This window comes from Lissotriton vulgaris, chromosome 5 (assembly GCF_964263255.1).
Source record: "Lissotriton vulgaris chromosome 5, aLisVul1.2, whole genome shotgun sequence".
In the NCBI taxonomy this organism is placed as follows: Eukaryota; Metazoa; Chordata; class Amphibia; order Caudata; family Salamandridae; genus Lissotriton; species Lissotriton vulgaris.
In genome coordinates this window covers 242611289-242627266 of record NC_141693.1, presented here as the reverse complement: position 1 = coordinate 242627266, position 15978 = coordinate 242611289, and the positions used below count along the sequence as shown (strand labels likewise).

Genomic DNA, 15978 nt, shown 5'->3' with positions numbered 1-15978 from the left:
TAGTGTCTCAAGGAGCTTGGGGGGAGTTGCTGGTCCTTCGAGGGCGTTGTGGTTAAGTCTGTGGTTCAGTCAAAGAGTTGCCTGAGGTGGAGGGGGCAGGGCATTCCAGGTCTTTGATGCGACGTATGAGAAGGATCTTTCTCCGGCTGTCGTCTTGCAGCTACATGGACTGGTAACCAGGGCCGGTTCGGTGGAGCAGAGGTCACTGGTGGGCATGTGGAATGTGGGCCGGTGAATGAGATATGCAGGTCCTGTGTCATGTAGGGCTTTGTAGGGGTGTGTGTGAGGAGCTTGAAGATGATTCATTTGTAGACTGGGAGTCAGTGGAGTTCTCTTAGGTGGCTAGAGATGTGGCTGCGGTGGGGGATGTTGAGGATGGGTCTGGCGGAGGTGTTCTAGGTGTTCTGCAGTTTCTTGAGAATGGTTTGAGTTCTGCCAGAGTAGTGTGCATTGCTGTTGTCGATTCTGCTGCTGACAAATGCATAGGTGACCATTTTTCTGGACCTGGGGGGGATCCATTTGAAGATCATTTGGAGCAGGCATAGCATGTGGAAGCAGGATGATGAGACGGCGTTGATCTGGTGGTTCCTGGTGAGCGTGGAGTCCACGATAATGCAGAAGTTCCGAGCGTGGTCTGTCAGTGTGGGGGAAGTTCCAAGTGCTGCGGGCCACCAGGAGTTGTCCCAGGTGGAGGGGGTGGAGTCCATGATGAGGACCTCTGTCTTCTTTGAGTTGAGCATGAGGCAGCTGTTCCTCATCCAGCAGCGACAGCCTTCATCCTGTCGTGAAAGTTATTCTTGGTGACTTTGGGTTCGTTGGTGAGGGAGAGAATCAGCCGGGTGTTGCCACCATAGGAGACAAAGTTTCTGGCAATGGCTGCGAGTGGGGCCATGTAAATTATGAAAAGCGTGGGGCTCAGAGAGGAGCCTTGAGGCACTCCGCAGCTGATCTCTGTGGGTTCCAAGAGGAACAGAGGTAGTCTGATTCTCTGTGTTTAGTGGGTGGAAGGAGCTGATCCATTCCAGAGCTTTGTTGTTGATGCCAGCATTGGGGAGCCTTGTGCATAGGGTACGGTGAGAGACGGTATCGAAGGCGGCTGAGAGGTCCAGAAGGATGAGGGCTGCAGTTTTGCCTCAGTCAAGGAGGGCACTTTTGTCGTCTGTGGTGGTGAGGAGGGCAGTCTCAGCACTGTGGTTGCTTCGGAAGCTCAGTTGGAAGAGGTTCAAGATGTGGTTCACTGCCATGAACATGGAGAGTTGTGCGTTGAGGACCTTCTTGATGATCTTGGCTGGGAAGGGAAGAAGATTTGGATGGGTCTGAAGTTCTTGAGGTCCATCAGGTCAGCAGCGGGCTTCTTCAGCAGGGGGTTGATTTCTTCATGTTTCTAGTCTTCCAGGACGGGGCAGAGTTGATGGAGCAGTAAAGGCGCAGCACAGTTCAGGGGCGATGGTGGTGCCTGCTCTGTTGAAGATATGGTACTGGCAGGGTTCAACTGGTGCTCCTGAATGGATGCTCTTCATGATCTTGAGAGTGTCATTTGAGGTGAGGGGGGTCCTGCGTAGGGTCTATTGGGGTCTGGCGTTGTAGGGTGTGGTGGTTGCAGGTGGGGTGGGAGGGTCTAGGGTATCGGGCTGCCAAAGCTGTCATATATCTCCTTGATCTTGTAATGGAATTAGGTGCCGGTTGTTGCACAGGTCTTGGGAGGGGGGATGTCTGCTGTCACTGTGCTGGGTCTGGTGAATCCTTTGACTACAGTGTAGAGGTCCTTGCTGTTGAGTGCATTGGCATTAATCCTTTCTTTGTTCTGGAATTGTCTACAGGTGCGTCTTAACTCACAAAGGGCAGGTGAGAACCAGCTGGATTTTTTGGAGTGTTTGCTTGCTTGGGACTTTCTTCAGGGGAACAGGGTGTCGGCACAGTCGAAGATTGCATCCTGCTGTGCTGACGTCTGTGGATGTCAGTGGAGGGGTTTTGCTGAGGGAGGTGGTGCGCTGTTCTTTGATGACCTTGTTCCAGCTTCAGCGAGAGTAGCAGTGGGCGTGGTACTGTACGGTGGGTTTGGTGAAGGCGAAGTGGTGCAGCGGTGGTAAGTCCACTGGGGCACAGTGGTGTGGCTGACAGTGATGTTGTCGCTTGCGGACAAGATGGGGTCGAGCATGTTCCCTGCTGAGTGGGTTAGGCAGGTGACCAGTTGTTTGAGTCCGCAGTGGTGAGGTTCTCTAGCAGGGGCGAGGTGTTTTTGTTGTTGGAGTTGTCCAGGTGAAAGTTGAGGTCACCGAGGAGGATGGGGAGGGGGGGGGGGGTACGATCAAGTCGATGATGGAATCGCTAAAGGGTGGGCAGGATCTGGGCAGGATCCAGGGGGGTCTGTCAATGAGGGTGCCGCGAAGGGTGTTGCTCGGTTTGGTCTGGATCTGGAAGTGCTCCATGTTGGACGAGAGGTCATCCACATGGGTACGGAGGAGGGGGCTTTTGTGTATGATGGCGATGGATCTGTTATGTGATGTTTTTTAATGTATTGAATGTTTTTTTATTTGTATTCTATCATGGCTGCCTGAGCCGAATAAAGATTTATTGACTGACTGATGATGGCGATGCCTCCCCCGGTTGGTTGACGTGGTCCTTGTGGATGATCTTGTAGCCGTCTGGGATGGTGGTGGTGATGTCCGTGGCGGAGGTGGAGTTTATCCAGATTTCCGTGACAAAGGCGATGTTGAGGTTGATGGAGTCGAGCAGGTCTCAGATCTTTATAGCGTGTTTATAGAGGGAGCGAGTGTTTAGCAAATGCAGTTGAGGCAGCCGGTCCAGAGTTTGTCAGTCGTGCGGTGGGCTGGGCTGTTGTGCGGCAGCAAGCGAAGGTGCAGTTGCAGTTCCAGCAGGAAAAGTGGCCTTGGGTATCCATTGGCAATGTCCGGCTGCAGGCGGAATGGCTTCCAGTGTTGAGGGAGTGGAGGGTGCTGGCATCGTAGCGTAGGATGGTCTGAGGACCAGGGTCTGTGTCACTGCGCAGAGTCCTGCAACGGACGTTCACAGACGGGTTTTCCATTGGCAGGCCAGCGGCAAGTATTGTGCAGGGAGGCTGGACAAATAGGAGGCCGGAAACTCAGGGAGCGGGAAGGTGGCACTGGAGAGGGACAGGGCTGTGTGGTATCACAGGGGCAAAAGTGGCAAAAAAGGGGTAAAATAGAAAAAAAATTAAAAAGTGCAAAAAAAGGTAGAGGTGAAAACCAGAAAAGAATCAGAGAAAGGCAGAAAGAGGAGACAAAGGGAAGCCCAGCAACAGAGCAGAGAAAGTCTATCACTAGACCACCAGGGGTGAGGGGCAGGCAGGAGCCTGCAGGTAGAGGAGGGCCTCGAACCACTGACCAGAGGGTCAGATGGTCAGCAGCAAGGAGCTCAGGGGCAGCAGCTACCAAACAGAGCTGTGCAAGGAAGGGAGCAGTCCAGTCAATCAGTGGATTGCACCTGCACCACGTAGTAGCCAACATTAAGCAGTGTGCGGGTGGGCTGGACAGCTGGGCGGCAAGAAACACGGGGAGCGGGAAAATTCACTAACTAAGAGTTGTCGCTTAGTGTTATCTATTTTTTCCCCTTTTTGTCCCCTCTAGGTCAGTTCTTATATCGATTGTCTGAAGGTAGACTATTTACCGTTAATGAGCTGGGATAATGTACGGCTTTAAAAAATATATGTACTGCTGACTGACCTACCATTGAGTAATTTAGTTTGCAGCTTTCACGGTCCTGACGAATTGCTGTGATCATTTGACACATAAAAATCAAGAAACATGTTGACCTTCACCTGTATTTAGAGCCAATTTGGACCATTATATCCACCTTTGGCCTATACCTGCTTTTAGTATAACCAAGTGCTCCATACTTTAAAATACTGCTCTGTGATTTCCTATAGTTATTTTTAGATTCACAACACGGAGTACCATGCCACTCTAATTTTAAAAGTGGCTGCCCCTACCCCCGCAGCACTCACAGTACAATAGCAACGCTTTTTTAAAAAAAAATTACCTTTAAGAAGAACGCGACGTCCGCTTCAGGGACACTGCGTTTTCTTTCAGCTTTTATTTTTTTTTAATAAACTTGCATGTTGACCGTGGCACACGCTTTAGGGACACGGCGCTCAGTTTAATTTTTTTTTACTTTAATGTTGAGCGCAGGGCTTTCTTCAAGGACAGTGCGCTCCGTTTCTTTTTTTTTCTTTTTAACTTAAATGGTGAGCACGGCGCCCGCTTCACGGACACCGCACTCTGCAATAAAATAGGTCTTGCTTTTGCTGAAGTTTGACCTATTGGTATTGTACATGACAATGTCTTTTAATATTATAAAAGGCATTGTCATTTACAATGCCAATAGCTCAAAATCTAGCAATTGCGAGACCTATTGCTTTTTAAATGCTTGTTATCTTACTCTTTAAGACTAGGCACATTGCACTTTAAGTTGGCTTTTCCTTTGCAAGGTCATTGGCTGCAAAATTGACTTCCTTGCCACTGAGATAACGCCGCCAAGCAAAACACAAGTCGCCTTATCCTTTTTTACACTTTGTACTCAGCAACCTGGTTCTTTTTCTTGGTCCCTCTTTTGCTTAACATCAATCTGAGACAGTACAAGGAGGTGCTTGCCTTTTGGCAGCGCCTTGGTTCATTAGAGATACGTATTGCTGTTTTAAACTTCACAATGTATATGTTTATGCGGCTGGCATGCTGTATATATTGACTGTGTTTGTTGTGATATTTTAAAAGGATGTAATTTCTGCTTTCATTACCTTTTATATGTGTTTCTTTTATGGATTCGACAGAATAAAGATTGATTCGATTCAATGTTCCAGGTAAATAAGTACTTGGCGTACAAGTTGCACCTTTTGTACCTCATTTTAATGTTTAAGATGACAATCATTATAACTGCATTTCGATTATCCTCACTATGAGGAGAGAAAAATAGCCAGTTTAACCTTATACAACCATTACCATTTTTGGGTCAATTCTAAAGCCGGGAGGGAAATTTTGGAATAATAAATGTTTTTGAAGCAATGGACTGCTAGTAGAGACCAAAGGAAATTTTTACATCGCATCTATAGGTTGCTTTTCGAAACCTCACAATTGCTGATGTTGCCCCTTAGCAATTGGACGTACCCTGTTTATTTCACCAAAGCTTCAATTGTTCCAAGATTAGTCAAGTCAAGTCAAGTCATAGCATTTATATAGCGCACTACGTACCCAGAGGGTTTCAAGGCGCTTAGGAGGGGAGGAGGATTATTTGTCAAATATCCACGTTTTAAGCTGCTTTCTGAACGCTAGGTGATTCTGGGTGAGGCGAAGGTAAGCGGGGAGTGAGTTCCATGTTTTGGCAGCCAGGTATGAGAAGGATCTGCCTCCCATGGTGGTCTTGTTGATGCGAGGTACAGTGGCGAAGGCTTGGCTGGAAGAGCGAAGTTGTCGGGAGGGGGTGTAAAAGGACAGTCGAGAGTTGAGGCAATCTGGTCCGATGTCGTAGAGTGATTTGTGTGCGTGGGTAAGCAGTCGGAAAGTAATCCTCTTATTGACGGGTAGCCAGTGGAGGTCTTTAAGGTGACCAGAGATGTGTTCGTTGCGTGGGATGTCTAATATGAGCCTGGCTGAGGCGTTTTGGATTCGTTGTAGTTTCTTCTGGAGTTTAGCGGTGGTACCTGCGTAGAGGGTGTTTCCGTAGTCCAGTCGGCTCGTGACTAGAGCGTGGGTGACTGTTTTCCTTGTTTCGGAGGGGATCCAGCGAAATGTTTTTCTGAGCATGCGAAGAATGTTAAAGCAGGAAGAGGATACGGCGCTGACTTGTTTGTTCATTGAGAGTGAAGAATCCAGGATGACGCCAAGGTTCCGTGCGTGGTCTGTCGGGATGGGTGCATTTCCGAGGGCTTCCGGCCACCAGGAGTCGTCCCATGCAGAGGGGGATTTACCTAAGATGAGGACTTCTGTTTTGTCTGAGTTCAGTTTCAGACGGCTTTGTTTCATCCATTCGGCGACTTCTTTCATTCCTTCGTGTAGGTTGGTTTTGGCGGTGCTGGGGTCCTTGGTGAGAGATAGGATCAGTTGAGTGTCATCCGCGTAAGAGATGATGTTGAGGTTGTGTTGGCGGGCGATGGCCGCGAGGGGGCTCATGTATACGTTGAAGAGGGTGGGACTGAGTGAGGATCCTTGTGGTACGCCGCAGATGACTTCGGTGGCCTCGGACTTGAAAGGTGGGAGGCGGACTCTCTGGGTTCTTCCGGTGAGGAACGAAGTGATCCAATCCAGTGCCTTTCCTTGGATTCCGATGTTTCTGAGGCGTTGTAAAAGGGTGCTGTGGCAGACTGTGTCGAAGGCTGCAGAGAGGTCGAGGAGGATGAGGGCGACTGTGTCTCCATTGTCCAGCAGAGTTCGAATGTCGTCTGTTGCTGCGATGAGGGCGCTCTCAGTGCTGTGTTTGGCTCGGAAGCCAGATTGTGAGGGGTCGAGGGAATTGTTGGCTTCGAGGAAGGCGGCGAGTTGGTTGTTGACGGCTTTCTCGATGACTTTGGCCGGGAATGGAAGAAGCGAAATGGGGCAGTAGTTTTTGAGTTCGGTGGGGTCTGCTGTTGGTTTTTTCAGAAGGGCGGTGAGTTCAGCGTGTTTCCAGTCTTCTGGGAAGGTAGCGGAGTTGAAGGAGCAGTTGATGACGTCTCGGAGGTGCGGAGCTATGACGGAGTCTGCTTTGTTGAAGATGTGGTGAGGGCATGGGTCTGTGGGGGATCCAGAGTGGATGGAGTTCATCAGGCGGATGGTGTCCTCAGTGGAGATTGGCATCCAGGCGTTAAGGGTGTTGACGGGGGGAAGATGGTCAGCTGATGGTAGGGTGGGTTGGCTTCCGGGTTGGTTGTCAAAGCTGTTGTGGATTTCAGCAATCTTGTTGTGGAAAAAAGAGGCTAGGGAATCGCAGAGGGTTTGAGAGGGGGTGATGTCGTTGGAGTTGGCCGAGGGGTTGGAAAATTCCTTGACGATGTTGAAAAGTTCCTTGCTGTTGTGGGCGTTATTGTCAAGTCGATCTTTGAATGCTGTTTTCTTGGCTTTTCGGATCAGTTGGTGGTGAGTACGGATGGCGCTTTTGAAGGCGTCCTTGTTGCTGGTGGATGGGTCTTTTTTCCAGGCCTTTTCAAGGGAGCGGCATAGTTTCTTGGACTTCTTGAGGTCGTCGTTGAACCATGCGGCCTTCTTGATGCCAAGTTTGTGTTGACGTTTTTTCAGTGGTGCTAAGGTGTCGGCGGTGTTGGATAACCAAAGGGAGAGGTTGGAGGCGGCTTCGTTGGCGTTAGAAGAGAGGGCTGGGGAGGTTTGAAGGAGCGATGTGGAGATCTGTTCTGTGGTGATTTTGTTCCAGTTTCTTTGTAGAGTTGGTTGGAGGTGGATGATGGGTTTCGGCTTGTTGTAGGTGAAGTGAACGCAGCTGTGGTCAGTCCAGAGGAGATCCGTAGTGTGGCTGAAGGAGACATGGTTGCTGGAGGTGAAGATGGGGTCGAGAGTGTGACCTGCGATGTGGGTGGGGGAAGTGATTAGAAAAACGTTACTGTTGATCAGGGCAGTTAGAATTGTGCTAGCGTGGGCATAATACTTAAATCCAGACCCCCTATTTACCAGATAAAAAGAGAACATTTGCACAGACTTGATCGTGCTTATGCTACAACTGTAGCCTTATTAATCAAAAGAGACTTGTTATGGTTACCTTTACCTGATTATCTTTCCAGACAAGCTCCTTGATTAGTTTTATTGTTATCCTCTATTTCTTATTGTAACTTGGTAACTATATGTATTGTTTTTGTACTCTAGGTTGCCCTTTTTCCCCTCCCTTCCTTTCCTCCTTCCCCTTTTTCTCTTTTCCTTTTACTCCTTCCCCCTATGACAAAATACCCAAAAAAGCTCTTTTTATCGGTATAGTTCCTTCCCCCTTTCGGGGGTGTGTAGTGCAAAGGTTTTTATTTATTAGAAGCCCTATTTTTCTTTTGTATCATTTACCTCTGTAATGTTGTTTTACGTTGTATATTTCTACTCAATAAAGCTCTCTAAACTTAAAAAAAAGACAACGTTTGCATTCACTCGTCTACATAGCAACCTACATATTTCAGCACCCTTTAAAACCTAGTGTAGGCGTTGGTGCCTTCATTGGGGCCTAGCTTGCATATACAAGACAATCTATTGATATCAGATAATTTGCAGGTACTCGCGTCTAGGATGTTTCTAATAGAGCCACATCCCCGTATGTGAATGCCATTCAGTGAAGCAAAGAAAGCAGGGCAATTCATTTTTATTTATTATTTTAAAATGGCTGAATACAGTCGCATTTTTGTATGGTTCAGTGTTAAGGCAAGTGATCAATTAAGACTCAACTGCATTTTACAATTAATCTTTGTGAATTTGAATATAGTCATGGAAAGCTATTGCTTAATTGTAGAGCTAACAGACAGTCACTGTATAAGAATTTAGGATAAAAACTGTGAAATCACCAGGTTTTTGCATTTGACCCCCAGGATGTTGGATCTCTGCAGTACCTCCTAAAATGGAGCTCCTTATAAAGACTCACCCACTATAAGTATCACGGTTAAAAGTGTATGAGCTGTAAACTCCAGCTCCCTCCTTTTAAAATAAGAGTAGCTGGGGTTAGAGGCTGGGCGCAGACTCTCTGAGCTTATGATGAGGAGGATTAAAAAGCAGAGCAAGAGGCAGTGGAAGAGGAAAGAATCCTTGAATGTTCTGTGAGTCAGGAGGCACCAGGAAATTGCCCCTAGTTGTGGAAGTACGCCACCAGGAGCAAAATGCAACAACCCTCAATACAATTGTCTCAACAAGGTCCAAAAATTCTCAAAAAGATGCACGTCATGTATTTTGCTACAGCATGTGCCTCCAAGCAGGGAACAACCTCAGTCTCAACAAGATTCCAAGCTGATTCCAAGCCGAACCCGCAATTTACCTCCTGGGAGTCAGCTTGTCTTCGGATACACCAGCCCACAACCAGAATTTATGATGAGTGCCCCCCACCCCAGCCAGCCTGAGCACCAGTGGTGGTCCCACTCACCATGCAAAGAAGAGCAGCATCTGAGAAACCGCTTCAAGAGTGGCACGCTTAGCTGGTGGGAAAGTCAATATAGCAACTGGTCCCACTGCCTGGTCTTTGCAGCAGAGGTGGCTGGTCCTCTAAGGGAAGCTAGAGCATCCACTGGATAAACAAACAAAAGATAAGGAATAACTAACCTACTGACAGAGGCTGCATAAAAGAGATCAGAGAAGAAAGAGTGTCCAACACACCTCTGCAGCACCAAAATGTGCATATTTTTTGGATGTGTATAGGAGGGATCAGGGCACCCAAAAAGTATTTGAAATTGGTTCTGGGACTTCCCTGGAGCAGCGGATAGCTGAACTCGTGTTCAAGTCCCTGCTGGGCCCTGAGCTTATTTGAATGCTCTGGGAGCAGAGCACCATAACTGTGCTGCGTCCTGGCCCTGAGTAGTTTGTGGGCAATCCAGTGTAAAACATTGAACTATGCATTTTGGGATTTATTATGTAGACAAGCAATCTTCATTCCAATATGTTTGGCTTATTAATTATGAATGGAAAATGCGTAATACTTTTGTTAAAGGCAGCAGATTTTTTGCACTAAATATAAAACTGATTTCTAAAGGCTGTAGGCCTGATGTCAGCATTGTGAACACCCTGACATAGCCAGTAGGACTGACTCTGTACTAGTTAGTATATTTTTATCTGTAGACACATCCAGCGGGTGTTCATATTATTATAGGTCAATGACTACTGGTGTACTAATAGTTCAAGATCCCTCATAACTTTGGGGTCCCAACTAGATGTGGGTTATTAGTTGCATACAGTCATTTTCTTTAGGGTATATGATTAGCTCCACAATATGTTAGAAAAGACTTCACTTGGCATTGCCATTTGCCATGTGGTAAATATGTGTACTATATGTGTAGTATTGTGCATTAAAGTGCTTTCCTTTTTTTTTTAAAACAGCACTGACTGAATAATGAGTTATTGAGTCTTATTTTGTGGGTTTCTCAGTTTGTCTCCTATCACATCTCCTTGAATCAGTCTTCAGCTGCTGTGCCTCACTACCTGTCAACAGCTAGATGCAGAACAGGTGCATCAGTTATCAATCCAGAAGGCGTTTGGCTGGGAGACAGAAGAGCTCAAACGTACAGCTCTTTTCTACAGGAACACCAACACCAATAATTATGGGTGCTGGTGGAACAGGGAACACATGGTGATGGCTTACAAAACATGAAATCTTTGAGAATTGGTGATTCACTTCAAGGAAGTCAGTAGGGTGAGAGAACTGGTTCGACGACAAACATGAAATGAGATCAGGGCAAAGATAAGTGTGTGACCAAGTGAGAACATTCCCATCTTACCCAAAGGCCAGATAGGAATTGAGAAGAAACCATCAGCTTCTATTCAAAAGGAAAGCAGAACGAGCTTCGTTCTTTTTGATTTTACTGTATCTGACAGAGCTATTCTTGCACTACCTAGATCATCAGGAATGATACAGAGATGAAAATCATGTGACTAAAGAATGGTAAATATCCTGAGGATGGATGATGAGCTTTACTGTAAGCAAACTCAGTAGCCTTTAAGAGAGAAACTCAAGTTGACTTTGGATCCTGCCCAAGCAAGCACAATTACTGCTCTGGGCTTTGATTTGTTTTTTCTGTTTGCCTATCTGTTTGTGGGTGGTCAGCCAAGCACAGATGAACATCTATTCCTAACAATTCACAAATTGTGTTCTGGAGTCACAATATGAATTCGGTTCCCCTATACATGTACTTTTACACATAAATTAACATCAAGTGAGCAAGTGTTAAATTATGCTATACGTTCCATTTGTACTTTCTGTGGGTAACGATATAACCCAGCTATTCTACAGTGTTAGTATGACGAATACATTTTTTTCAATTTGGGGTACAGTCTGTGTTGGTGTAGGCATTGCAGCACCAAAATAACATGTTTGAAGTGAGCTTTCACATTTACCCTTTTCTTGAGAGCCTCCAGGCAACCTCTGCCAGTACTGTGTCCTGTGTGTACCTTGCAGAGAAGCGGCTGCCACAGATAAGACAGAGGAACACAACATTGCCTGAGAGTCAAGTGTTAAAAAGTGTACTTTTCGATTGGAATGGAGACACCAGGAGCCGAAAGACTCCAGGTGACACAGTTGGGCCCAGTTTCTTCGAATTGTATTGTATTCTGGATTAGTGAGCAAAAGAATATCATGGCACAGGGACATAATAGTGAAGGGAAATTCATATAGGGAAGTATAGATTTATTATTCTTAATTCCACTTCTAGGTACCTTGGCGATATAAATATGAAAAGAAAAAACAAACTGTACATACTTACCGTTTGATGATATTTTTCCCTTGATATTTTGTCTAAGATATTAGTGTCCCACAATATTCTATATTCAGTATTCAGGAATCACACCTTTCAATTGGCCTGGTACCTCCAAACCACATTTCTCACACACTGTTGATATTATTGTTAAGTTATTATGCCCTGTGTGAAAATAGCAGCGTTTTATTGCATGCATCTTGAGTTTTACTCCAGGAGGCCTTCACCTCTGTTGTTATATGGCAGCCCCAGTCAGAGTCAGCATTTCTCTTACGAGTACCAAATAATTGAAAACACACAACCAACAAGATCCATTCCCATCCTGCTGACATTTACTCCAAGGGTCCCCAAAGAAATGGGGAATTGCTGAAAGCATCAGTTACTACACCCAATTCCTTCTTTAATTCCCTATTTCGCTGTTCTTTCCCCATCCACAGGTTTCCCCAGGTCTGACGAGGGGTGGGCGGGTGGAAAGGGGGGTCGGATATGAGTGCAGTTTCTCATTATCTTGTAATTCCTGAATTGTCCCGAGACACTGTTTCTGATCAGCGTGGGAATAACGGTACACTTGTAATGGAGGTTACAATGTGTCTGAATGGACCTATGCCTACTGCTTTTCAGCATCAGTGGCTTGTTTCGTTCTTTTTCGCCATTTATATTCAAAGGATACAAGATCCTCATGTGGTCTGTCAATGGTATATCATTTGGGCATCTATTAACGACCTCCTAGTGTATCCTGTCTAAACTCAAGGTGGGGAACAGATGAAGAATTCATGACTAAAATCACAAACACAGCTATTTAGTATTCATGGATGAGAATTTGTAATCCAGAATGACTTCTGGAAAAAGATGACATTTAGCTAATTATTATATTAAAATTGTTTAAGCTAATTTCTTGAAAAGTAGTTCTCATAAATAGTAATTTCTTCCTTTTAATAGGTGTCGCCCAGAATCTGGAGCTAATTCGCTTTACGGCAGGATGCTCAACGCTTCAAACAATAACACCGGCTGCCAGCCTCAGAAGATGCACATTTTCATCCCGTGTATATTGGGTGTATCTTTTGCACTTGGTTTTGTACTGAATGCCATCAGTCTGTGGATATTTTGGTTTCGTATAAAGCGGTGGAACTCAACAACGCTCCTCCAGTTCAACCTGGCCATCTCCGATGCCATCGTAACACCAGCCGCAGCGTTCATCCTGATTTATTCTGTGACCGATGACTGGACCTATGGGACATTCCTCTGCCAGCTCACAGTTTTCTTGCTGAGCACTAATATGTATGGAAGTATATATTTCCTCACCCTCATCAGCCTACATAGATATTTCTCAGTGGTTTACAATGCGAAAAGGATACTTTTGACACAGATTTCGTTCATAAAAAAGATTTGCCTGATGGTATGGGGCTGCCTCGTCCTCCAAGGAATTCCATTCTTCTTCCTACTGAAGACCTCTGAAATACAAGGAACCACCAAGTGTTTAAATATTCATCAAACTGAGATGGCCCGGCTCTACTTTGTGTGGAACACAGTGATCCTCTTTTCTGGGTTGCTTGCTCCTTTTGGGATCACCATCATTTCTTACGCGTTGCTAAGCCGATTTATCCTAAAGGTGAACCCAGTGAATACAACGAGCAAATTAATGAAATCCAAATCTATCCACACCATAAGTGTGTCTTTAGCTATATTTATCATTTGTTATGTGCCGTTGCATATTACAAGAACCATTGCGGTCACGGTGAAGCTGTTTTTTCCAACACATTGTGGACTATTAGAGCGGGTGGAAGTTGCTTATTACATCACCTGGATGTTAACAGGGACGAATTGCAGTCTTGATCCCATTTTGTACTGCTTTGCTTCAGAAAAGTTTTATTACCTTTTTAGAGATTCTTTCAAACTCTTCTCTTGTTATGGAAATATCTGCTCCAATGGCCCAGAGGCTCCCACACAGTCAGAAGATACAGGTTCAGGATTGACCTCAAGAGAAGGCCACCTCAGCCCCATTACACCAGGGATGAATGCTTTAGAACTTACATCACCACCATCTGCTGTGACAAACTTTCCTTCCATGAACTAAGCAAAGCTGCAAGCAGTGAAATTACCTTTTGCTTGGGAACAACCCTCATCTTTGTGGGTGGTTTCTGAAAAATAAAAACAAGTTTATGTAACTTATAATACACATACTGTTACTGATGTTGGGATATCTTGGTGCTGACAGTAGTATCTAGACAGTAAATAAACTCCAAGAGAAAAAATGAGGAACAGTCTTCAGCTGTTGAAGGAAATGTACAAGTATTCAGAGTTTTCCTGAATCTAAGACCTTTTGACTCTTTCGTAAGCTGCACATTTCCCCTTTTTCACCAACCGTGCTCTAGCCTTGTCACTTCCAACAAACAGGCTCTGCCAACACAGCAGGGAATTTCCAATTGTTTGGTGCTCGATTCTGCAGCTGGGCTGGCGGAGAGGGGTCCACTGCCTAGACCCGCTGGACCGTTATTGACCCTTAAGTCTCAAATGGCCTCTTTTGTTCCCGTTCAACCATGATTCGCAGTAATACAACAAGAAGCTAGATCAGACCCTTTGCGTTTATAGAGTATCCATGTGAATACATCGGTCAATCTCCTCATGAATCTGGCCCTCATAACCACTCTGGGAGCAGGCCAAGGGCCAACAAGTTCAATAGACAATTTGCTCCAGCAGTGGACAGTACAGAAGCAGCAAAGGAATGAAGGGCCAACAGCAATAACCAGAAAAGAACAGTGCATGATAAACTCAAGTCCATTTGCAAGCCTATTAATTTATCTTCTATATAGTGAACCACTGTTTTTTATGTGACCATATCATGGCATCACGTCTTGAAAGCTGTTAAATACACACTTTTAAGTGCACATAATATACCTCTTGGTGAAGATAAAGCTTTTGATCATGGTATAGGTGATTGCTAAGTTTTAAGTATCACATTGAATGAACTTCAGACATTCATTCTACAAAAAGTTTTCAGCTCTATAACCAGGCACCTTGGCAACAGATAATATCACTGTTTGGTGTCTCAATTGTTTGGATTAAAAAGGTAACAAAATAAGATTGTCTCTGTCTCCAATTGTATTCATCACAGCTGATAGAAAGACATTTGCAGTTATCCAAGTTGGCATTAGAGAGAACAACATTCATGTTGATGCCACTTTCACTGTTCATTACAAAACCATCTACTATTATAGTTATGTGTGGCTATCTTTTGATTGAAAAGATTCGATGCTGTAAATCGTGGTATAAACCATATATGATATTATTATAATTTAACACACAAAAAAATGGCTTTAAAGAAATTTACATGGCAGAATAGTTACATCACATATCTGGGCACACGTGAAGGTAGATCAGTGCTCGGAAATACAAGGGTGGGTGTAAATGGTGTATTTCATATGGTGTAAAATAAATGTGGCAATAACACATTACTTTCAAGATATTTATATAGTTTCCATACTATGTGGCAGAGAAAATTCCAAATTAAGGGGCATATTTACAAGCCCCTATCACTACCATAGCATCACTTTTTTGAGGTTGTGGTGGAGATACAGGCTTCTCCTTATTTACAAGGCAGTGTTAAGCCACTTAACATGGCTTAACGCTGCCTTGTAAAAAAGGCCTCCTTTCACGCTATACTTAGCATGAAAGGGGTGGGCAATGGGTGTTGCGGGGGTCGTTCCGCCGCAACACCCATTGATTTTGACTTTGCCCCATATTTACAGGGGGGACATAAATATGGGGCAGCACCAACTGTAAGGCCAGGTAAAACCTGGTCTTAACAGGGCGCGATGAGGAGAAATGCATTATTCCACATCGTTTTTGCTGTTTTTATGTGTGCTGCAAAACGCCATGAATGATCGTTTATGTGCAGCAGGTGTCCCTCCCTGCACATAAACAATCATTTTGAAAATGACGAGTTGCAACATCTATGTGTGCTGCACAAAGCAAAGTATACCATTGTTACACTGTTTAGGACAATGCCAGACAGAAACGAAGCAGTTTACATACATGAAACAAGCATTGGGAAAGCCAATAGGTTTCAACCTATGCGTGATCTATTGGCTTTGTCAATGTTGTTTAACATGTGACACAGCAACTCAAGCCTGTGCTGACTGTGTCATATTGCTTTTTTTGTTTACTTTAAGCGGTGTTGCACAGCAGCATATGTGCACCCTGTAAAAAAACTTTGAAAAAGCAAGAGATCTCACTAGGGCGAAACTGATTGCCTTTTCTAATGTTTTTATTTACTCACTGTGGCATGGAGGTTTTTTACTATGTGCTTCCTTCCTCTTGACCTGCTTGCAGAGATGCCGGAAAAAAGACTGCAGTTTTGAAGCAAAACATTTGAGGGGTCTGTGATATCTTAAGTGTGCTAATATGGAGAACCGACGATTTCGCTCAACAGATTTATAGTACATTGAAGCGTGCAATGCAGGGCACGAGTCGGGGTACCACGCGGGTGGACGGCATCCCCCCACTTATTTTCGAGGGTTTTTCAGGGTGGACGCCGTCCACCCTGCTCAATCAAAACCGTTTCCACCATTACTGATAAATTATGTTTGCCTCTAGGC

General features: G+C 45.1%; 1 protein-coding gene across 1 annotated transcript in view; it reads left to right on the top strand.

Moving 5' to 3' along the window:
* Positions 1-14446, top strand: part of LOC147710586 (P2Y purinoceptor 2-like) — a 59013-nt gene extending 44567 nt beyond the window's left edge. The window contains exon 2 of the mRNA XM_086920030.1: positions 12323-14446. Coding sequence (XP_086776156.1) covers positions 12363-13457 — 1095 coding nt within the window. The 5' untranslated portion in view covers positions 12323-12362 and the 3' untranslated portion in view covers positions 13458-14446. The remainder of the gene's footprint in view (positions 1-12322) is intronic.
* Positions 14447-15978: the final 1532 nt, after the last annotated feature.